At 30.6% G+C, this 25,555-nt stretch overlaps 2 protein-coding genes across 12 annotated transcripts in view; one reads left to right on the top strand and one right to left on the bottom strand.

The window, feature by feature from the left end:
- The window catches only part of Klc (kinesin light chain), a 104,490-nt gene extending 101,113 nt beyond the window's left edge, over positions 1-3,377 (bottom strand). For 4 of the 7 annotated variants that reach the window (XM_088260335.1, XM_088260294.1, XM_088260284.1 and 1 more), the window contains exons 1-2: positions 3,325-3,377; positions 2,998-3,072 (exon numbers count right to left, since the gene is read on the bottom strand). In XM_088260335.1, coding sequence (XP_088116461.1) covers positions 2,998-3,038 — 41 coding nt within the window. In that variant the 5' untranslated portion in view covers positions 3,039-3,072; positions 3,325-3,377. The remainder of the gene's footprint in view (positions 1-2,997; positions 3,073-3,324) is intronic. The other 3 variants (XM_088260353.1, XM_088260326.1, XM_088260305.1) reach the window with 1 other exon arrangement.
- Positions 3,378-4,205: 828 nt separating this feature from the next.
- Positions 4,206-25,555, top strand: LOC148313626 (thioredoxin, mitochondrial). 5 transcript variants are annotated; one of them, XM_088260381.1, is made up of 5 exons: positions 4,206-4,652; positions 10,689-10,848; positions 19,735-20,037; positions 24,924-25,185; positions 25,362-25,555. In XM_088260381.1, exons 2-4 carry the CDS (start codon positions 10,696-10,698, stop codon positions 24,927-24,929), a joined length of 462 nt encoding a protein of 153 aa, XP_088116507.1. In that variant the 5' UTR covers positions 4,206-4,652; positions 10,689-10,695; the 3' UTR covers positions 24,930-25,185; positions 25,362-25,555. The 5 variants fall into 5 exon arrangements, with proteins under 5 accessions (XP_088116507.1, XP_088116516.1, XP_088116499.1 ...); XM_088260390.1 differs by having other exon boundaries at positions 4,223-4,717; XM_088260373.1 differs by having other exon boundaries at positions 4,223-4,447.

Genomic DNA, 25,555 nt, shown 5'->3' on the forward strand with positions numbered 1-25,555 from the left:
ATTATTAAGGCTCAGCATTCGTTAAGTCGCATACATTCATTTCAACGGAGATCACCGGAGTGGTCACATGTCTCTTCACGTCCGATTTTTAAAAATATCATCTAATATACCATACTATGAATGTATATTGTTTTTTTTTTAATATATAATTTTTTTCAATGCAAAAACAGTGTTTTAAAAAAAGATTCAATTACGTAAAATGTTACCTGGATTTAGAGAAAATTAAGTAGCGACTTAACGAATGCCGGGCCTTAAACATCAAAACGAAGATGTGAACTGGAGAACAGAACGAAGACGGCCGAAAAAGACTTGGCACGACCAGATCAATCAGAAATTAAAATTTGGTGGTGTCAAAAGTCTACGCAATTAGAGGGCATGTATGACTTAATGTATGGATGTGAAGGAAGCTAGGAGCGTGTGTCAGGACAGAAGAGTGAAGCGTTCCATCCTCTCTGCTGATTTTGTACTAGCAAGGCGAAACAGCTGTTACATAAATAAATAAATTCAATACAATCATAAATCGTGTATTGATTCAAATTAATAATACATTTCAAGAATTTATACAAATACTTGAAAGTGGTCGGGTCAGGAATCGGAATAAACGGCGTGTATGCATGAGAAGACGTATGAATGCAGAAGAGGCGAAGATTGCGTGCAATAAGATTAGTGTGGCGTTCTATTCTCTCTGCCTTCCAGTTAGTTAAAACCAGATATGTATCAATATAATGGTGATACGAGGTATTCAAATATGTATTGTGATCAATGTCTTCGGAGAATGCGGTAAAAATAAGAGTTTAACTGTAGTACGAAAATCACTAAACCAAAATAACGTATGATACATACTGCGGTCGAATAGCATACTGTCTTACTGGTGTGTAGTGTGTAGTATGTAGAGCGTTGAACACCCTTCATTGTTAGCACTATCAATTATTGAGCAAACAAATGTTCAATAAATAAAAAATAAATCAGTGTAAAAAGTATTGAGCGGTAAGAAATAAAAGGTTCTCAATCTGTGGCGAATTTCTGTGCGCATAAAAATTGCAATGAAATAATATAACTAATCAACCATGACCTCTGCCTCCGTAGTGTAATGGTAAGCACGCTCGGCTACCGTACTGGAGGTTCCGGGTTCGATCCCAGGGGGGGTCAAATAAATATAAGTGATTTTTCACCCTAATATTCATTCAATATTACCCTGGACTGGAATCTGAAGCGAAGCGCTGATCACCTTTCCTTCGTATGTTAACGATTAAGGTAATACTGCGTTTATATAATGCGGTGCCCTATACACCATCGGGTGCGAATAAGGGTTTTATATAATTTTCATCTCATCAACTCATTACATTTTAATAACTCTTTTCTTTTCAAAACCATATATTTATTTTAAAGCAAAACTTATTTATTCAACTCAAAAACGGCTTGTTGAAAAAAATAATTACGTCAAATTTTACATGGGTTTAAAGAAAAAGTTGCTATTTAACGAATACTAGGCCATAAAAATATATATTCTTCGAATTAGCTCGTTAACAGTAATACTTTTTAATCACACTATTGTATGGATAAACAGGGATTTGCTTATAATGGGAAGTTATAAGTACCAACATTTAGGTCAAGTACGTTAACGAAAATTTACTAAAATATACTAATTGATAATAATAACAATAATTGTCATAACAATCCAGCACTAGTGCCTTGAAGATGTTCCCATTATAGTGGCTTAAGAACCGGCAAGAATTATGGTCAGGAAACAGCATAATATATAGAAATACGCCTTCAGTAAGACTGCTTTAAAAATACATATACAAATTGAGAAAAAATATGTATTGTACCAGAATCATCAACAGACTAACTGACTAAATATCACGCCGCTTCTCCGCAGAGGTAGGCAGAGAGAATAGAACGCCACACCACTCTGTCTTTGCAAACATTATTCGCCTCTTCCACGTTCATGCATCTCCTCATACATATCCGCCGATTGTTTTGACTCCTAACCTGACCGCTTTTAAGTATTTGGCATACCTGATCGTGCCAAGTTTTTCTCGGTCTTCCTCTGCTCCTTTTTCCAATTACATTCGCTTCATAAATTTGTTTTACCGTTCTTTCCTCACTCATTCGTTCTACATGTCCAAATCATCTCAACACACCTTTCTTAAATTTATCGATAATGTTTGTCTATAAAAGTAAGAAAGGTGTGTTAAGATGGTTTGGCCATGTAGAACGAATGAGTATCATCAATAGAATATCACTCAAATGCATATTTCGTATTATATATATATAGTATTAAAAAAACAAGAGGTTTAAAATATACAGTAATGTCTTATTTTCGTTATAATGATAAAGCAAAGCATTCGAATTGAAATTGATTAAAATATCACTAACATGAAATGTACCTTTAAAAAAATTTGAGCTGTTTCTGACACAGTTTGAGTACATCTGAAGTGAAATGGCGAATGGGTGAGTCATTCTGACATTAAAATAATGATAATATCACAATACACTAACACAATGACCAGTGACACACATTCGCGAACGTTCATCATTCTTAGTCCAGTAATTAATTAATGAATTTATAATATTATTTAGAATTATATCTATCTTAAGTGGAAGAATGACACATCATGCAGGAAGAGCAAACATTGTAGGTTAGGTTATGTATAAAGGCGTACAGTATTCCAGTACGATTCCCCTTCACAGACGGCCAATTTGGATTTATTTTTGTCAAAAAAGAAACTTAGTGATTAATAATATTTTTTAAACTTCTATAAGACTCTCGAATGGTCTTTATTAATACAAATGTAGCAACCAAAACAATGAAAATACATGCAGAAACAAAACTTTTCCGTCTAAAGAGATACTAACAAACAAACGCTAAAACTACGATACCTTTAAAATTTAAAGGCTGGGAGTCTAGAGGTGTTATAAAGACCAATTCGAAGGGGAAATAGGCATCACATAAAATATTTGTACTAGAAACAGGTGCATAATATTTTCACTCACGGTGTGCGTTCATCCATAACTTTAGGAATAACAGTGACCATAAGGCAATGTCATTAGAGCAGCATTTCCACCAATCTGGCGATGGGAAAATTAGCAGCCATCAGTTATTTTGCGCATAATACTCAAAATATTACACATAATCGAGTTAAACTAAATAAGTCGTCAGAGGCGGATAAAATGGCGATGTCAAAAGATGGTTTGCAAAACCTCTGCTGATAGACAACATAGGATGGAAATAATTTTACAAAATAATTGGGATCATCAAACAATGAGATTAAGAGTAAATCCAATGGATATAAAGGCAAAATTTAAGAAATATCCACTCACCAATTCGATATTGACAGCTACACCACTACATCAACTTGCCACTTTGTTCTGAACACAGACTAACTATTTATGTTCTGAATCAAGGCACAAGGCAGCCAACTGAGCACAAAAAATGTAAGTACCTACCGTTAATTCTACCAAAGTTTGTCGAACTGCACACTATGGTGATTTTTGCAAGGGACCTACTAAGAAGTTTATCATCGGTGAAGCCGGCAACCAAAAAATCGACACCTACAAAATCATGTTTACCTCACAAAGATGCCTTTTGAGGTTTTATTTTACAAAAATGGCGCTTTATAAATTATCCAGAGATAATATTATTTCCAACTTCTGGCGCCCTATATAGCAGACCCCAAAAATAAATTTTGACTAATTTATACATAAAATGGATAAAAAATACTTGTAAAACGGTAAAAAACAATTTTATTAAAAAATATGTGATTTTTCGTACACCATCCTCAGAAACCACAGTTTAAATTGTTCTATATGGACCTGAAACATAATTTGTAATATTAGCGGTGTTGGAAAAACATTGAACAATATCTATAAAAAAAAAACAAAATCCAAGAGGGATGTTAAGCCTTATTGCATGTCAGTTTTCCGAATTCGAAATTTTCAGATTCTGAATTTGAATCCAGATATTTTCACTCTTTTGAAAAATATGTATCAATCATTTTCAGTTGTAAAATGCGATTATCGTAAAACAGCCTGTTGTGCTTTTGTTGGTAATTGATATTTCAAATGAACGTCGTATTCAGATTTTTTACAGAATTTACTCGGAAATCCGAAACCGGGCGAAAAACGTTCGTGTGCTATAGTATTAAAAAGAGAAGGAAATACCCGCACTTGTCCGCACCATTGCCTCCACAGCTGTCATAAGTGTCCATAAAATAAAAAAGAACAAAAATCAAACTGATTCGTTGTAGAGCGGACGTATAGTGTCCATTGGTTCACGATTTTGAATATTTTATTCCAATACTGACTAGTTCGTTGCGCGATTTTATTAATGTTAATCTCAAATAAAAGTTCAGTTTTCAAATTTAATCGCTTCCAATTTATGCGAGCCTTCATTGTTTATTTTATTGATACTTGATACGCCAAAAAAGTGCATCTTATAGGTTAGGTTAGTATATTGACAACCAAACCGTGTTTCCTTGAAATGAAACTGTGAATATATAATCGTTTATGTGAATCATTCGATTATGTTGTGTTAAACTATAGATCAAGGTTTTTGCCGTGAGCATGTAATCTGTTCTTAAAAGTGCTGTGTTGATATTTGGTTCCTTCAAATTCGCGAGCAGTGCAGAATCGTTACTAGGAAATCAGTAGTATGTTTCTACGTCGTTTTAAATGAAACATTGTGGAATTAGAGAACTTTTAAAATATATTTAAGGTTATGCCTTCAGAAATTCATACAGTTGGGCTGGGAGTGTACATATTGTCAATTATTTGGTTATTTACTTTGATTTTGTGTATAATATCCGTCAGGACAGGGCAACTAATCGGTGCATTGGCTTTCATCATCTCCACAGTCATAACATTAATCCTTATACTAATTCCAAGGGCAGCTGAAACAGATTCTGTTATTTCGGAGAAGGTTTACGACCCCCTGTTTGTTTTGAGATACTGTCTGCTAACGTTCCTTATTATTAGTATTTTGGGCGGTTTCGGAGTATTTGTCGTTTACCACTGCATGACTCCGGTCCAAACCAAAAAACTGCGACATTGGATTCAGTAAAATTATTTATTTGATTGCAGGTATGTGCTTAGTATTTTCTGTCTTCGGCTTGATATTAATTCTGCACTAAAATATGTAAATAATTTTCTAAAATAAGTTACACTGCACCACCATAGAAAGTATATAATTTTATAATTTAAATCTGAAACACTCACATTTTGATTTTCCATTTTATAACTTACAAACATAATGTTTGATTTTATTATTCAAGCTTATTTTCAGAGCAAATTGTTGTTCGACTACTATATTGTTAGTTAGCACCAAAATATGTTAATACTTTTCTAAAATAAGTTACACTGCACCACCATAGAAAGTATATAATTTTATAATTATTATCTAAAACACTCACATTTTGATTTTCCATTTTATGACTTACAAAAATAATGTTTGATTTTATTATTCAAGCTATAATTTTGTTTTCAGAGCAAATTGTTGTTCGACTACTATATTGTTAGTTGGGATAAATGGGGCGCTGTTGTCAGCAGCATTGTAGTCAGTTATTCTTTTTGTATCAAGTACTGGTGATCCACAACCTCAGTCCCTAAAATGTGTACTAAAGTTAAGAAATACAAAAAATCTATAATTTTTTTTAAATGTATGATTTTCATACGTAACATAATGTATAATCTTACATTACCCTTTGTACATGAGATATCTGTATTGGGATCATATTTTTCTATGATGGATTTAAGATCAAATTTGCCAAGATGTACGAAAGCTTCTTTCATATCCTTAAAAGTCCTTACTACGAACAATAACTTTTTTAGGATGCATGAAATAGTGAAGCGTAAGAATGTCAAATGTCCAGAATTTGAGAACCTTTGTCAAAATCGTCAAGAGTTTTTTTTTACATAGGTATATATTTTTTACTTTTTATAATTTTATATCATAGTCGATGCAATAAGCAACATAGTTTATTGAATAAAAACATTTACTCCAGTAAACATGATTTATCGAAACATCGATAATTTTATATAATTTATATTTGAAGCTAGTACTAACTTTGTGATTTTCCATTTTATATTGAAAATGTAACTTTGTTTTAAAATCACTATAAATATTTTATTATAACTTAATTATAACGTGTACCGGTTTCGAACCTAACCGCTTATTTATCAAGACTGATTAATAATTGATCAGTCTTGATAAAGAAGCGGTTAGCTTGGAAACCGGTAGACATTATAATTAAGTTATAATAAAATATTTATATTGATTTTAAAATACTGATTAATAATTGATCAGTCTTGATAAAGAAGCGGTTAGCTTGGAAACCAGTAGACATTATAATTAAGTTATAATAAAATATTTATAGTGATTTTAAAATACTGATTAATAATTGATCAGTCTTGATAAAGAAGCGGTTAGCTTGGAAACCGGTTGACATTATAATTAAGTTATAATAAAATATTTATAGTGATTTTAAAACAAAGTTACATTTTGATTATATTATATTATCGATAATTTTGACATTAATCATGTTTAAAACATGTTTTGATATAAATCACGTCATAAAACATGTTTTTTATTGGTCGTACATATACTACCATACTCCTGGACAGGTTAAATAAATTTTATAAAAAACGAAAACCATTTAATTAAAAATGTTTTGAATTTTCATTACTTCTAACGCCTTGATCATACAATACAGTAAGAAACATCAGTATAAAGTGTGGACAACACAACATAACATACCATTCTTTATTTAATTTTTTTAATCGTATTTGAAAAGTCATTTGAAAGTTCTCAAAGTATCATTGACAATTAAACAATACTGACAAGTATTTTATGTGGAGAAATGTCATTTTGAAACATTGAGGTTTGAAGTTGGTATCGCAAATCATTTATATTTGTATACTGGAAATTGTAGATTAGCGACGTTGACATTGCAGTGATGATAGATCATCTGCAAATATGGAAAACTGTAGATTATAACCTGCCAATGTTGAGGCGAAAGTATCAATCCTAATGTGATTGTCACTTTACTTAATTTGAAAAAAAAATAGTCAAATGTATTGTCAGGTTAATCCGTAAGTGGTAAAAGGCTTTCTTTAAATAACAGAGTAAACATGCAATAATTTAACCATCAAGTAAATTTTTTTAAATTTCATAACTACTTTTCGTTTTGTCTTGAATGTAAGATACACAGCAATGTTTAATGGTATAATTATTACCTCTTTACTATCTCCTGTAAAGTCCAAATGGAGTTACTCACTTTTTGACTGAAAAAATCCACTTTAAATGCTTCCATACTGCTTCCATAGTGTAATGGATAGCATGCTCGGCTACTGTACTGGAGATCCCGGGCTTGATTCCCAGAGGTAAGTCAAATAAATATAAGTGATATTTTCACTCTAATATTTATTAAATATTACCCTGGACTCGTACCTGAAGCGGAGGGCTGATCACCTTTCCTTCATGTGTTAATGATCAAGATAACACTGCGATTATATGATGCAGTGTCCTATGCATCATCGGGTGTGGATGAGGGTTTGATGTAGTGTTATATGTATGTATCGGCGGGTATGTATGAGGAGATGCACGAATGTGGAAGAGACGAAGATTGTTTGCAAATACAGATTAGTGTGGCATTCTGTTTTCTCTGTCTACACCTGCAGGGAAGCGGTGTGATGGTTAGTTAGCTAGTTTTTTTTAATGTACAGTGTTGGACATAAGTTAAGGAACACATGCAATATCAACACATTTAAAAATAGACTCACTTCGTCACCAAAAATGCATTAAACTGACACTTTTATCTTCGTCACCAATAAACGAAACAGGAAATAACTGTCAAATTAGTCCATTTAGATTTTATTTAGAAAACAAAATTACCACAAATATGATAAAAAGAAAAATAACACGTTTTATCACATATTTTGTAACATCTGCATGAACTAACATGTGTATTATACTAATTATGTTTGCATAGAAGGTTATTCATATTTGGATCATATGAGTAATTGAAAATGTACACTTGCCAATATTTCTTAATTTTTGACACCTAATCAATTATGTATTTTGCTTTTTAGATCAATTTACTTAAAATCTACAACATTTAGAGTGTGTCCAAATACTTGTTCACAAATCTGGACTATCTCCTTATTTATTTTTTTACAAAAATGTTAATAAAATTAGTATATAACCACTCACCGAGATTTTTACGTCTACCGGTTTCGAGACGTACCCGTCTCTTCGTCAGGACAATCACTAACACAGCATGCAAACAATACTACCCTTCACCACCATAGCACCATTTACACACTCAAAACTACACAAAATGTCTAACACATGCGATTTTTGGTCGACCCGAAGACCAACATGCACTATAGTTTTCAATACAGACATGGACTATCTCCAATTATGCGAGTTATTTATCATATTATTTTTTGACATCTTAACATAGATGACGAAGAATAAGTCTGAGCATTTACGGGGATTATGACTTAAAAAGCTTCTTTCATGTCACCAATAGTGTCTCTAGTGAAATTCTAATAAATCCAGCACAATGTTTCGAAATTGGATCATTTATATGGAACTTCCAAGAATTTGAGTAGTATGGTCAATCATGGTTAGAATAGGTGAATGTTACACGTGTGTAAAGTGATCACTTAAACTAGCCTATGACGGTTGTAAGCCCCATAAATGTCCAGACTTCCATATTCTTCTTCATCTATACTGAGATGTTAAAAAATACTTTAAATCCATCAAAGCTCAAGTGTTCTGCAAAGGTCTTCCAAACCAATTATTTCAATGCAATCAGTACTGCACTAATTTTAAATTTTAAAAATTCTACCATATCACTCAATTACTCAGGAATTCTTCTGACCCTTCCTAGAGTTGTATTACAAACGCATTAACTATGTACTGTAGATAAATTTATCTTTCCAAGTATTTGGTAAAAAACGAAGACCCATTAGCGTTAGCTTTGTTTTATGTCATCAACTTCCTGACAGTACCGGTCGACTACTAGCTTTAAAATGCTGAAGTCATTAGAAATAGACAAAGAGAGGTATGTGACAGTTATCTACACTTTGAAGATAATATGACTATGTAGTACCAGCCCAGAAATAAGATAAACTTAACTCTGTTGCTTATGTATAGATAAATGTATAATTCTCCTTCTTTTCATTCATTCAAACCCTTATCCGCACCCCAATGGTGCATAGGGCACTGCATCAAATAAACACAGTGTTATCTTGATTGTTAACACTTGAAGGAAAGGTGATCAGACTTTCCCTTCAGGTACCAGTCCAGGGTTATATAAAATAAATATTAGAGTGTAAAAATCACTTATATTTATTTAACCCCCCCCTGGGAATCGAACCCGGGACCTCCAGAATGGTAGCCGAGCGTGCTGACCTTACATACTACAAATTATCCATCTTGAGTCAGGGTTGTTGTACCGTGGTTGTGCTGGCTTCTAGATTCTGAGGGCCATGGTTCAATATCACAAATATTATATCAAATATCACAAATATTTATTTTTTAAATAAATCCGTTTAAAAGATAAACTAATCGAAGCATCTCTTATCTTTTTACATACTAATTTTGAGTGTAGCTTTTTTCATTATCATTTAAAAATATTACGAGTGAGAAGATATGTAGTTACAAATTAATTAACGGCACATATGTACGCTACATCACGTCACACTAACATATATCAAGTACTGGTCTATAAAACTTTTTTTTTATAAGATTACTTGTTTATGCTATACAGATACTATTTTATATATTATTTTGGACATCTCAGCATAGATAACAAAGAATATGGAAACCTGGGCATTTACGGGGCTTACGACCATCATAGGCTGGTTTCAATGATCAGTTTACACACATGTAACATTCATCAATTCTAACCATGATTGACAACCACACTACTCATAATTTTGGAACTCTTAGATATATTGATTTATCTCGTAACATTTTGCTTGAATTGACTAGAATTTCACTAGAGACATCTCGGCTGTTCAAACTCAAAACACAGTAAGGGACATTTTTTTGGACTAAGTAGAATCTACTTAGTCCAAAAATGCAATAAAAATGTACTACAAAAAAAATGTCCTTTACTGTGTTTTAAATTTGGACAGCCGATCTATGGTGAGATGAAAGAAGCTTTGTTGAGATGTTAAAAAAGAATACAAAAAATTGGAGGTAATCCAGATTTCGCTCACTCCTTTCAACGTCATAAATAAAAAAACTTGATTTTTCAGGAGAACGTTTTTAATGTTTAAAAATATAATACAATGTATTAAAAATAAATAAAAAGCCACTTAATGAAGTTTTTTACTGTGCAACAGATCTTTTTTGGTAAAACCTGAAGATTTTTTGTCCATTTGAAAAATATTTAGTATATTTAAAAAAAAAAAATTAACAATACATTTTTTTCAAAATGCAAAAACAACATTTTTTGCCCTTTAGCAGGTAAATATTCATTTAAAAATATGCCTGTTTTGCTGGGATATAGTATATTTTCTGGGCATTCCGAAAACATGCACAACTGAAAATTGACAATTTTCGATTTATGATGTTCTTGAAAGGAGTGAGCGATTTGTATTTGGACTCACTCAAAATGTTAAAGGTACTATTTTGCTTTCATGGCTGTACATCAACAACCCATTTTGTATTACAGGTGCAAGATGTCTAGCACATTAACGAAGGGGCTTCGATCGCCGCTACGGCAAATCCTGAGTTTGCGTCGCCAGAGCAGAGAAATCTCAAAAGAATTATTCACATCACCGTCACGGAATGAGATCATTATCATTCGGAATAATGATGAATTTGTCGACAGGGTAAGTCATCAAAATAACCTTACATTCTGCTTCTAACTTATTATTACTAACTTATTTATTTAAAAAAAAAATATATTAATAATATTAGTATAATAATATAATAATAATAAAACCCTTATCCGCACCCCAATGGTGCATAGGGCACTGTGTCATATAAACGCAGTGTTTTCTTGATCGTTTACACATGAAGGAAAGGTAATCAGCCCTCCGCTTCAGGTACCAGTCCATGGTAATATTGAATAAATATTACAGTGAAAAAATCACTTATATTTTATTTTACCCCCCTTGGGAATCGAACCCGGGACCTCCAGAACGGTAGCCGAGCGTGCTGACCATTACACTACGGAGGCGGACATAAATAATATTAGTATACAAGGTATTATAAAAATGTTAATTATATTAGTGTACAAGGAACTTAAATCCTTTTTTTCTCGATAATTAAATAAACTACTAGTCTTAGTAATAATTTTCTCAATATTATTAAAATTTAAAGCATTTACTTTGTGGTTGGTCATTTTTACTTTTTTATTTTTTTACAAAAATGTTAGTAATATTAGTATACAACCACTCACCGAGATTTTTTGTGTACCGGTTTCGAGACGTACCTGTCTCTTCGTCAGGACAATCATTACTACAGCGTTTGCATGCTGTGGTAATGATTGTCCTGACGAAGAGACGGGTACGTCTCGAAACCGGTAGACGTAATAATCTTGGTGAGTGGTTATATACTAATATTATTAACATTTTTGTAAAAAAATAAACAAGTAAAAATGACTAACCACAAAGTAAATGCTTTAAATATTAATAATATTGAGAAAATTACTACTAAGACTAGTAGTTTATTTAATTATGGACAATTAGATTTAAGTTTCTTGTACAGCGTCCTTGAGGTGACAATTCGGAAAAAAATATCCATTATTATTGCTTTTATTTGTCCGCCTCCGTAGTGTAATGGTCAGCACGCTCGACTACCGTTTTGGAGGACCCGGGTTCGATTTCCAGGGGGGGTCAAAAAAAGGGATTTTTTCACTAATATTTATTCAATATTACCCTGGACTGGTACCTGAAGCGGAGGGTTGATCACCTTTCCTTCATGTGTGACAATCTAGATCACACTGCGTTATATATGATGCAGTGCCCTATGCACCATCGGATGCGGATAAGAGTTAAACTTTTTATTAATTAGAATTAGATTTATGTTCCTTGTACAGCGCCCTTGAGGTGACAATTTAAAAAAAAAATGTCCATTATTATTGCTATTATTATCTTCTCTTCTTCTTCTTCTTGGTGTAGGCCTTGTGGCCTGTTTTTAAGAGGGTTTAGTCTTCTGTGATGTCGATTTCCAGCTGTCAATCCATTTCTTTGGTGATCTGCCCGGGAGTCTTCTACCTTGGGGTTGGCCGTGAAGTGCAATGTTACTTTTTCTCGGTTAATATTTTTTTCCACCTTAGGTTTCTAAAGTGTCAAATTTCAAATATATCAGGAGCTAGAAATATGCAATCTGTTACCAAATTTCTGTACTGATTGGCATGATCAGCTTTAAATAATTGTTAAACTTTACAAAATTAAACAACTTTGTTTTAACCACTTTTTATTATTAGTACACTTTAACCTACTGGTTTCGACAAGAACCTTGCCATCATCAGGATATTTAAGATTTTCACGGAGTGTGTGGAAGTTTTTGGCAAGGGAATGTAATTAATCATCAGTATTTTAATGTTTTAGAATTTATTAAACCCTGATGATGACAAGGTGTTTAAAAAGTTGTGATTAAAGTGCACCAATAATTCAATTTCAATTTCAATTTATTAAATAAAAAAATAATATAAACATAACAAACAATATTCAAGGCGTATATATTAAAAGTAAGCAAGAAGACTTAAAGGTGTAGAAGAATCCCGCTTCGGAAAACTCCTTCGGACACATGGAACAGATCAATATCCAATGTGATATTGTTCAACATAGCGGTAGCTCTTCCTACAGGCATAACCATCGGCAGGTTGGTCCTGTGTATAGGAATGTGAAACAATCTATGCCGACGCTGTCTTAGGTAACTATCGGGAACATACAGACCAATGCTCTGGATAATTTCAGGATTATCGATCATACCGCGAAACAATCGATAAAAATGCGTAATCAAATATACATTCCTTCTAGTCTCTAAACTATTGTAACCAAGCATACCCTGGAGAAACTGGGTCGGGTAGAGCCAAGGATAATAGCCGTACTCTCTCATGTAAGAGATACCTCAAAAACTTCTTTTGTCATAAATAATAAATAATAAAAAAGTGGTTAGAACAAAGTTGTTTAATTTTATAAAGTTTATAAAATGTGCCACAAAGTATCTGCGAAAAGCATTCAAGAAATTAAATAATTGTATCTAAAAACTGAATTTAGTAACGACTTCGTTTAAAGAAGTCGTCATTTAATTTGATTGCTCATGTCTAGTATACTACTTTAATAAATTTCCTGTGATTTTAGTATTTTTTTATCAGATAATAAATTTGCTCTACGTATGTTTGAATTTGTTATCTCCACGTGTTTCAAATTAGTGTGCAAGATTATATTTTATTTGAAGAGGAGTTGAATTAAAGATAATGTTTGTACGTGATTGATTAAATTAAAAATTATTATCTAAACTGTCAATCAGTTTAAAATGAATTGCTGGTAGTTGTGGTTAATGTGGAATCAATGGAAATTAATTTTTAAACATCTTGGGATCTACTTTGTAGGACTCCATATTTCTGATGCAAGAAATAAAAATGTTGCAGTGCATATTTTGATCCTCCTGTATTTATTCAATGTCATAAGTAAAGCTAGAGTCCGCCTGGTGTTCATCCTCAGGACTTTGGGTCTGGGGGTGGGTGCGGAATGCGGTGGTTGGTCCATCAGTCCGTGCGGTCTTCTGTAGATTTGCTATTTTACACAATGTTTTTCTACATACTTTTTAATGTAAATTTTGAATATTTTATGTTGCCAGTGTTCTATATACATATGAATAAAAATGTTAATGTTTGTTTGTTCAAAAACTTATATCTCCTAAAGTTATTCACCCGTTGCTTTGAAATTTTGACACAACATTGCATTTGCCCGTGACAGGTAAAAACATGTTTTTTTTACCAAATATTTTTTACCGCAATGGCAGCGCCATCTGTTGAACGTAATAGCAATACGTGTGATACTAAACATTGCTCATGGCAGATGGCATGTTTCTTGACAGCTCTTAAAATATTGTATACCCACAAACATTGTAATATTAAACATATTGGAAATATGTGCTCTCTATTGTCTTTCTTTTCCATTTAATCGGACACAGATAGGTACAGATAGTTCAAAATAAACATTTCTATCAACGGGGTATTAATATTGAGCAAATATTACAAATCATTGTTTAATGAATTGGATTGTTCAAATAATATTATTTTATATCAAATTCCTTTAGAGTGATTGAAAATGTACTATGATCCATCAATATTATATGTATGTACTTAAAATCATTAATTCTACAATGAGCTCTGACACAAATATTATGAATCAACCACATTTTTTCTTAATATTTTTGTACTGGGAAGTCCAAACAGCAACTTGCTCGCTTATTCTTATACGAATCAAACACTTACATAGTTTAAAATACACATTGGTGTAGTAAAATATTATCTTGCTGACCAATTTGACAGTTGACTTTGAAATTGTTGTACGCCCATGCTATTTGTGATTTACGCTCCACTTCTATCCAGTTTGGAGCTAAAATGATGATTATATTCAAAATAAGAATAAAACCTATAGAATAACTGAAATATGTGTACAATAAAGGAATTAATGAGCACTCTTCATTCACTCCTTTCAAGAACGTCATAAATCAAAAAACTTGATTTTTCAGGAGAACGTTTTTAAAGTTTAAAAATATAATACAATGTATTAAAAATAAATATCAAGCCACTTATTGAATTTTTTACTGTGCAACAGATCGTTTTAGGTAAAACCTGAAGGTTTTTTCTCCATTTGAAAAATATTTAGTATATTTAAAAAAATAATTAAACAATACCTTTTCTTCAAAATGCAAATACAATACTTTCTGCCCTGTAGCGGGTAAATTTTAAGTTAAAAATATGCCTCTTTTGCTGGGATATAGTACGTTTTCTGGGCATTCCGAAAACATGCACAACTGAAAATTGACGATTTTTTATTTATGACGTTCTTGAAAGGAGTGAGCGACTTGTGATATTTAGAAGACAAAAACAGTGTAATTCATATATGAACCTAAATCATTAGAAATCTCTTTTATAAACTTTATAAAATAAAATAACTTTGTTTTTAACCAATTTTTATTGGTACTTTTTTCTCTAACCGGTTTCGACAAGGAAACACCGGGAATCAAACCTTAGACCTCGACCATGGAAGCCAAATGCGCTAACCTCTAAAAAAAACACAATAATGAATAAATTAATTGAAAATATTTGGTTTTACTATTTAATTTAAGATATTTTTGGAATAATATCTTTCTTAAAGAATAAAAGTAAAAAAAAATATATATATTTTTTATATGTGTATTATTTCTAGGGCATGAGAAATATTTTGTTCTATTAATGTTTTCAAATAGCCTTGAATATTAGAGGAAGGAAGAATTGACAGTGACCTTCACAAATAGATAACTACTTTGCAGAGCTGTACTAATATTATACCATTGAAGACACTTTTAAATAATGGCTCCTTGTCTTCATGTGCCATTAATAATATTTTAACATGTTTTAACCACTTTTTTATTATTAGTACACTTTAACCTACCGGTTTCGACAAGAACCTTGTCATCATCAGGGTTTATTAAATTCTAAAACATTAAAATACTTATTATTAATTACATTCCCTTATTTAAAACTTCCACACATTCCGTAAAAAATCCTAAATGTTATAAAAATAATTTAAAAAAATGGTTAAAACAAAGTTGTTTAATTTTATAAGGCTTATAAAATGTGCCACAAAGTATCTGCGAAAAACATTCAAGAAAAGTTAGTGAAATATTTATACTTTAAACATTGATTGATGTAATCAGCGTGCTTTTATATTGACTATACAGTTAAGTATGGAGCATCAAAGTTTGCATGATGAATAAAGTGACTGTGGACTAAACAAGTTTTGATTACATCAGCAGTACAAAATTACTTTTGCTTTCAGTACATCAATTGGTATTAAGGTCATTATCGAACGCTATTGAGGTCAACAACTAACAAGTAATGTCTTGTGGTCTCTTTCTAAAATGCATGTTCTAATATAATATTACAATTATTTTTTTACAATACAAAATTATTATTTGTGTTTATTTTTCATCTTAAAAATCTTACCAACCTTTTCTGTACTCATATTAACTACTTAATTATTATTTTTTTTCTCCATAAAAATAGAAATAAAAATATCAGGTTATTTTTTTATTTATTTAAAGACTACATAATTTAAAATTTGTCCAGTATAAATAACAAAAAAAAAGCAATTAAAAATGTTTAATTTTTTAAGAATAAAACAAGTCTTTTATATAATATAACTATAATAATAAAAAAGAAATGAAAAAGATAATATTTGGTTATTTTTTGAAGAATTTCCAACAAATTCTAATAAAAATTGTCAATACGAAACTAAATAGGATCATCCGCCCTCGAAAAATCTTCTATCATCAATTTATCAATAGTTGAACAAATCTTTGCTCATAATTTATTTTTTGTATATGGTGTTTTAAATTATGCTTTTTATAATAAATCTAATCTTTTATCATTAAGGCCTTATTCACAAACACAGTATTCAGTAAGCGGCTGGCTGCGCTAGGAGCCACACGTCTCTCCATACAACTTTTTTTAAAGAATATATTTTGGAATTGGTTTTTATTTAAGAATATATCGTAGTTGTACTGGCAAAAAAAATTACTCGAAAATATGCGATTTTGACTTAATGATGCATATTATAAAGTTTTCAACGTTCTATAAACTGGCAAAATAGTTTAAAATGTCATATATATGTGGTTTTAAAAGTAAATTCAATTATAAGTTTAATAGCGTATATTTTATTCAGGCTAAAAGCTTTAAATAACAGGAATTATTCAAATAGAGATTTTAGACTTAACGTTTTTTGCCAGTATACTTACAATATATTAAAAATATATTTGTATAATTTTTTTTTAAACTACCGTATCTTTAATTACCTTACATACAATTACCTTACCTTTTTATAACTGTTCAAAACCATATATTTACTTCGAAGAAAAACATATCTTTTTAATACAAATACAACCCACAATACATTGAAAAAATATATTTTTTAAACTACCGTATCTTTAATTACCTTACATATAATTACCTTACCTTTTAATAACTGTTCAAAACCATATATTTACTTCACCTTACCTTTTAATAACTGTTCAAAACCATATATTTACTTCGAAGAAAAACATATCTTTTTAATACAAATACAACCCACAATATATTGAAAAAATATTTTTATGTAATTTTATTTAACTACCTTACCTTTAATTACCTTACCTTTCAATAACTGTTTAAAACCATATATTTATTTCGATGAAAAACATATTTTTAATAAGAAAGAACGTGTTTTCAGAAAGAAAAACAATTATGTTAAATGTTACCTGGGTTTAAAGAAAATTAGTTTGCGGACTATTGATTACAGGGCCTTAAAGTCATTTGTTATATAATATTTTATCGTGTAATTGAGTAATTATGCATATCAATCAATCATCTTGGAGTACACTATTTTGCTATAAGGCAAAGAATAATCTTGAAATGTCAAGTAAACCCACACACTATCTCATAATTACCGGGAAACAAGGTTAGTTTGAATAAATGTTTGTGAAAATATTTATATGATGTCATCAACACATAGTAAAATCAAATTAAAATTTTGTGACATTTCCTTTTGACAAAATTATATTAACACACTATGGACGGGAAAGGTATTTCTCATCTTATTTTTTAACATCTCATCAAAGATGAAGAAGAATATGGAAGTCTGGGCATTTACGGGGCTGACGACCGTCATAGTCTGGTTTAAGTGATTACTTTACACACGTGTAACATTCACTAATTCTACCCATTATTGACAACCACACTACTCAAATTCTTGGAATTTCTATATATATATATATATATATATATATATATGTGTATATATATATATATATATGTGTATATATATATATATATATATATATATATATATATATATATATATATATATATATATATATATGTATATATATATTTATATATATATATATATATATATATATATATATATATATATATTTATATATATATATATATATATATATATATATATATATATATATATATATATATATATATATATATATATATATATATGAACCAATTTTGAAACATTGTTCTTGAATCACTAGAACTTCACTAGAGACATCTATTGGTGAGATGAAAAGAAACTTTTTATTGAGCAGAAACTCTTTTATTAGTAGTGAGATGTCAAAAAATAATATTAAAAATAACTCCTATAATTGTGAACAAGTATTTAGACACACTCAAAATGTTGTAAAGGTATTTCTAACCGTTTGATCGATTGATGCCTAAGGACGGGAAGGGTATTTTTACCTTCTGCGCTAGCCTCATGTCAAAGTTTATTTTATGGTTTCTTATGAATATTATGCACCAATTTCTTTGTTTATGTCTTGACTATATGTACATAATTATCAAATCTTGTCCCCAGCGGTCCGCAGGCGTAAAAAAACCCCCATCCAAAGTGTGTTAATACAAAAAATTTAAAAACTTTTTTTAATTATTTTTTTTGTCCACCTTTGTAGTGTGGTGGTAGTTGTTAGCGTGAGTTAAAGGTCCCGGGTTCAATTTCCAGGGGGTTCATAATCAATTATATTTTATTTTAATCCTAATATTATGTCCGCCTCCTTAGTGTAATGGTCAGCACGCTCGGCTACCGTTCTGGAGGTCCCGGGTTCGATTCCCAAGGGGGGTAAAATAAATATAAGTGATTTTTTCACTGTAATATTTATTCAATATTACCATGGACTGGTACCTGAAGCGGAGGGCTGATCACCCTTCCTTCATGTGTAAACGATCAAGATAACACTGCGTTTATATGACACAGTGCCCTATGCACCATTGGGGTGCGGATAAGGGTTTTTATTATTTTATTATTATTAATATTAGTTTTTTAGTATTTAGTCTGCCTTTGTAGTGTAGTGGTTAGCGCGTTTAACTACCGTGCTGAAAGTACCGGGTTCGATTTCCAGGGGGCGAAAATGAAGATTAGTGATTTTTCACTCTAATATTTTTTATATATTATCTAGGACTAGTACTTGAAGCGCAGGACTGATCACCTGCCTTCACGCAACTAATGATTTATATGTAAAACGCTGCACCTACACAATCCAATGGATAAGGGTTAGAAAAATAGTACAATAGTAATTTATTCACAACATTTTGGGTGGAATTATTTACAACATAATTTATTCACAACATTTTGGGTGGAATTATTCACAACATGGAATTTAATGACTCAAAATTGACGATAAATTGTACTTTGTTTGCCTTGGGTGGTGAACAGCCATCGGCCGGTGATAATGAACTTGATAGGAAACTTTAAATAGTAAACGTATGACTCAATATCTAATTGTACTTTGCTTGCCGTATGTGATGAACAGCCATCGGCCGGTGATAGTGGACTTGAAAGGAAACTTTAAACAGTAAACGTATGACTCAATATCTGATAATAAATTGTAGTTTGTTTGCCGTAGGTGGTGAACAGCCATCGGCCGGTGATAGTGAACTTGATAGGAAACTTAAAACAGTAAACATATGACTCAATATCTGATAATACATTGTACTTTGTTTGCCGTAGGTGATGAACAGCCATCGGCCGGTGATAGTGAACTTCCACGCGGAGTGGTGCGACCCGTGCAAGATCCTGACCCCGAAGCTGAAGGAGCTCATCACGCCGCTGGACGGGCTGGACCTGGCCGTGGTGGACGTGGAGGAGCACGCCGAGCTGGTGCACACCTTCGAGGTCAAGGCCGTCCCCGCCGTCATCGCCATCCGGGACGGGCTCGTCGTGGACAAGTTCATCGGGCTCGTGGACGCCGACATGATCGAGAGTCTCATCAACAAGATGTCGGGCGCTCCCGCTCCGGAAAAGAATAAAAAGGTCTCCTGAGAGACTAGTTTCACCCTTTTAGAATCTAAATGATCCTTTTAACACATTGTTGGCAGGCGTTTTTTTCATCAACCCTGACCCAAATTGGTATACTAATTAGGGTCGTATACTAATCACAAGTAACCGCACACTCAACTTCGATCTGTACAATGTTTTTTTGGCGTCTCGTGCTCTACCAAAAGTAAGCAAATAGAACGCTTATAAGCGTCTCCCGCTGTCTACCAACAGTATGTTGGTAAGACGTTTTTAAGCATTTCCCGCAAACAATGTGTTAACCTGTCCAGGAATATGGCCGTACATGTACAGCCAATACAAAATATGATTTATATCAAAATTACCATACATTGATAATTTTTATATGAATCACGTTTACTAGTGAAAAAAAATATAGCAAAAAAAACTCACTCCCCAGATACAGTTTTGTCCGCAGAAACTCATTCCCAGACAGGTTAACATATTTCGGACGGTATTTTTTACGCTGGCGACGGGATTTGATAATCATACACATACAGGCGGACCTCATCTTTCATACATTCGACTTTCGCACAATTCGCTATTTCATTAAAAAAAAAAACTTTTTTGGAATAATGCCATTCTGGACCCTTGACGTATGAATTTTTAATGTACCGACAAGATATTGAAAATAATATATAAACGAAAAGTGAGAAAGAAGAACCTAAAGAAATCATCAAGAGCTTAACAATAAAAAATATGAACGAAGCTTTTACGCATCTCCAGACATTTTTTAAAAAAATATGGAAGAATGTGATCCCAACGGAGAACCCATATCTAGTACTTCATGTTATAGAACTCGAAGAAGGAAATTGTAAAATCGTAATTGTAAAATATTACTAACTTCTGACAAGTTTATTAAGAAAATATAATTTTCATTCAAAACGTATGTATTTAGTTGGTCATTTTTGATAAATATAAATTTTAATGTACAATTTAAGGTGTTTTTTTAATTGTTTTTTACACACCTCTACTTTCAAACATTTAACTTTCGCACACATTTTCAGGAACCAATCATGTGCGAATGTTGAGGTCCGCCTGTATAGTTAAGACCTTAATAAAGAGATTGGTATATACTATTAATTTAAAAACATTGGATAATTTATTATTTTCTGCCGTTGAAATAAGGCCGGACAGAAGGTAAAAACACCCTTGCCATTCTTAAGCATCAATCGACCGATCCGGTAGTAATACCTTTCCCGTCCTTAGTGTGTTAATCTAATCTAGGAAATTATTAGTGTAGATGTAAGATTTACAAGCATGTAACATGTATTTAACATTTCTGTGCATTTAAATTTTTATCTTGATTAAGTTCTTCTTTCAATAATTAAAGAAAACACTTCGTTTTTTACCACTTGAGTTTAATTATAGACTACATGTTTCAGAAGCTAAACTTCCATCATTCAGGTCTGTATAATAACTAAAATATAAAATATAAAATTGTTCTATAAATAAGGATAGGGGGAAAAGTAAGGGGAAGGGGTTAGTCAAGGAACGGAGTTTGAAAACAAAGGAAAAATTGAAAGCAATGGCGAAGAATTTTGAAACAATATATTATTTAATAAATTATTATTAGAATTCAGGTTTTTTTGTATTTCTAAATTTTCAAGATAATTCATAATTTGGCCTTTATATGGAACAAGGTGTAATAATTTTAATTTATGGGAGTGAAATGAGTGATTAGTATCTATTATATGATTTGCAAATTCCGAAAAATAATTACTAACAAGACCGCTTTGATGTTCTTTGATTCTAATCTTTAAATTTCTCGCAGTTTGGCCAATATATTTTCTATCACAATCTCCACACGAAATTTCATAAACACCACTTTTTTGTAATAAATCAATTTTAGATTTTGAGTTATCGAGGATTTTATGTAAATTATTATTTGTATAATATGCAGGTTGGATATGGGAGGGTAAGATTTTCGAAATATTTTTAGTTATTGAACCCGTATATAAAATTTTTCGCCAAGATTTATTTTTTATTGAATCATTATTAGGTGCTGAATATATGTATTTTTTGGTAAAATTATTTTTAATTTTATTTTTTAACATTTTATCTATTAGCGCGCAATTATACCCGTTGTTTTTTGCTATTAGTTTAATTGTGTTTAATTCACGATTATAATTTGAGTTACTGAGGGGGATATTAATTAGTCTATTTAATAATGAATGGAAACTGGCCATTTTATGTGAAATGGGATGAATGGAATCAGCTGGAATGACTGTGTCAGTGTGTGTTGGTTTACGATATATATTAAAATCTAATTTATTATTTATAACTTTAATCGATAAATCAAGAAAATTTAGGGTATTATCGTCATTTTTTTCCATGGTAAATTTAATATTATAATGTAAAGTGTTGATGTGGGTAAGGAATGAATCTAATTGTCTATCAGTCCCAATAAAAATACAAAAAATGTCATCAACGTACCTAAACCATCTAAAAATACATGTTTTTACAATAGGATGATTAGAATTTAATAATTCTGTCTCAAAATCATTAAGGAACATATCAGCTAATACTGGCGAAAGAGGAGAACCCATTGGGAGTCCGTCTCGTTGTTCATAAATTAAGCTATTAAATTCAAAATAATTTTGAGATGTACAAATATCATAAATTCTAGTCATTTCTTTTACATACAAATCATCTAAATCTGAATCACATAATAGTTTCATAAAAACACTTTTGGCATCATCTATTGGGACGTTTGTGAATAAATTTACAATATCAAATGAAATAATTTTAGCATTAGAAGGAATATTTAAATATTTAGTTTTCTCAATAAATTCCAAAGTATTCTTTATGCTATATGTTGGTGAAAAAATTTTATGGCATATAATTAAATGATTGAGATTGTGATAGAAAATGTATTGGCCAAACTGCGAGAAATTTAAAGATTAGAATCAAAGAACATCAAAGCGGTCTTGTTAGTAATTATTTTTCGGAATTTGCAAATCATATAATAGATACTAATCACTCATTTCACTCCCATAAATTAAAATTATTACACCTTGTTCCATATAAAGGCCAAATTATGAATTATCTTGAAAATTTAGAAATACAAAAAAACCTGAATTCTAATAATAATTTATTAAATAATATATTGTTTCAAAATTCTTCGCCATTGCTTTCAATTTTTCCTTTGTTTTCAAACTCCGTTCCTTGACTAACCCCTTCCCCTTACTTTTCCCCCTATCCTTATTTATAGAACAATTTTATATTTTATATTTTAGTTATTATACAGACCTGAATGATGGAAGTTTAGCTTCTGAAACATGTAGTCTATAATTAAACTCAAGTGGTAAAAAACGAAGTGTTTTCTTTAATTATTGTAACATGTCTTACCACAAAGTTAATGCCGAAACAATAAATAAAGTTCTTCTTTAATTAAGTTGACACATTTTATAAATAATGAGAGATGTCACTTATTTACGAGGACTATGTGACTTTTTTTTGTACAAATGTTAAAGTGGGGTTTTTAGAGTTAAAAGCGTTCTACCTCCTGAATTTTTTTAATATTTAAATACAAATTTTGAGTTGTAACGTTGTCTTTGCAAAAGCGCTACATGCTAACAACACATAAAAAAGTAATGATATATATATATTTTTATATTTAAAAAAAAGTTATTAATTTTTATTTAAAAATTAATGCTTTGAATATATATATATATATATATATATATATATATATATATATATATATATATATATATATATATATATATATATATATATATATATATATATATATATATATATATATATATATATATATATATATATATATATATATATATATATATATATATATATATATATATATATATATATATATATATATATATATATATATATATATATATATATATATATATATATATATATATATATATATATATATATATATATATATATATATATATATATATATATATATATATATATATATATATATATATATATATATATATATATATATATATATATATATATATATATATATATATATATATATATATATATATATATATATATATATATATATATATATATATATATAATTGGCAGACAGATGGTAAAGTTGGGTAGATGCTTGCTTGACTACAAAATCGACATAACAGTGTCCATTCTCCCCAATCGCAAAATGAACTAAAAAAAGATTGATTTTCAATTGGTCTGAGTGTGATATATTTCTCATATATCATATCTCCATTCCTCTTGCCACACTGAGTCTTTATAATTTGATTCTTTCAATATGTCGACACTCTCAATGAGCAAATGCTGACAACTTACTGATTGGCCCATACTAGATTTTCCTTCATGTCAATCCCAACACGGATTAAAATAAAACATCTTTTTTGAATGTTAGAAGAAACAAAAATCCACTAATTGATCCGTAAACCTTGTACATAATAAGCAAGGTAAATAATAAAATAGTTAAAAAATCTGTTTATTCTCAGTATTTCTTTGAATAATAATCATGAATTATATTGAAACTGTGTATGAAAAATTAAATCCTTACAATAGATTTTTTTAGAAAAGCAACAAAAAAAAACTTTTCCTCCTATTGTTTGCGGTTTTTTAATATGTATGAGTATAAATAATAAATAAATTATTTTAAATAATTTAAACAGAGCTAATTTTGTGAAATACTACCTTAAGGGCGCTTGTATATACGCAAGTAACCTCTGAGAGTTAAGGAAATTTAATTATTTAAAGAATTAATTTATCCGTTTTTGGTAAACACATTCTTCCAAAGTACCTACATAGATGCATGTTCGTAAAATGGATGAAGTTTGTGCGCTTTGTGTCAAGGTTATCTATTGATATATCTCACATTGTGTTTTTTTTTCTTTTAGGGTTAAGAAGAAATTGTAATATTTTGGATAACTCTGAATGGTGCCCCACGGACCATGAAGTCTGTCGACTGCTAGTAATGTAATTAATACACATGTTTTCAAAATATTATTTATTTGAATGTTATATTTTTTATAAAATCTTTAATACAAATCTATTTATATTTATATGCCTTTTAATGCTCTAAATACTTATTCGGTTTAACAGTTCAGTTATTCAAAGCGTGCAAAGCTAACATCTAAAATTAACTAAATTGTTTATAAGGCTATCACTTTTTAATAGATTTATTTTACCAGTCTGATGATGTCGGTAACGACGAAACCCGGTCGCTGGTCAAATAAAAAAGTGGAAAAGCTAAAAATATTGGTTTTAATCTAATAATAAATTAAAAATGCAATTCCATCACGAAGTGTCAGTGGATAATATAAATCTATTATAAGGCTATGTTTACACAGGCTGGTAATAGCTATTCTTGTTATCTTACCAATGTAAACTTTTGAAATAGATTCTGGTCGAGTGTAGTTTTGCCAGATACTATTGTGAATCCTTAAATTAACACTATACTTGTTTCTTCTACTAAAGTAAACATAGCCTAAGTTTATTTATATATCTTGTTAGTATAATTTTTCGAGAG

Source organism: Brachycentrus maculatus, unplaced genomic scaffold (genome assembly GCF_059751285.1).
Source record: "Brachycentrus maculatus isolate JH-2025_06_01 unplaced genomic scaffold, ASM5975128v1 h1tg000007l, whole genome shotgun sequence".
Classification (NCBI taxonomy): Eukaryota; Metazoa; Arthropoda; class Insecta; order Trichoptera; family Brachycentridae; genus Brachycentrus; species Brachycentrus maculatus.

What these genes read in the sequence shown, in the direction of transcription:
- LOC148313626 (XM_088260363.1), top strand. Translation starts at nt 7,301, where the DNA reads ATGCTTCCATACTGCTTCCATAGTGTAATGGATAGCATGCTCGGCTAC. An exon ending in CCCGGGCTTGATTCCCAGAG is followed by an intron (nt 7,381 to 10,688) that starts GTAAGTCAAATA and finishes TTTGTATTACAG; the next exon opens with GTGCAAGATGTCTAGCACAT. An exon ending in ATGATGAATTTGTCGACAGG is followed by an intron (nt 10,849 to 19,734) that starts GTAAGTCATCAA and finishes TGTTTGCCGTAG; the next exon opens with GTGATGAACAGCCATCGGCC.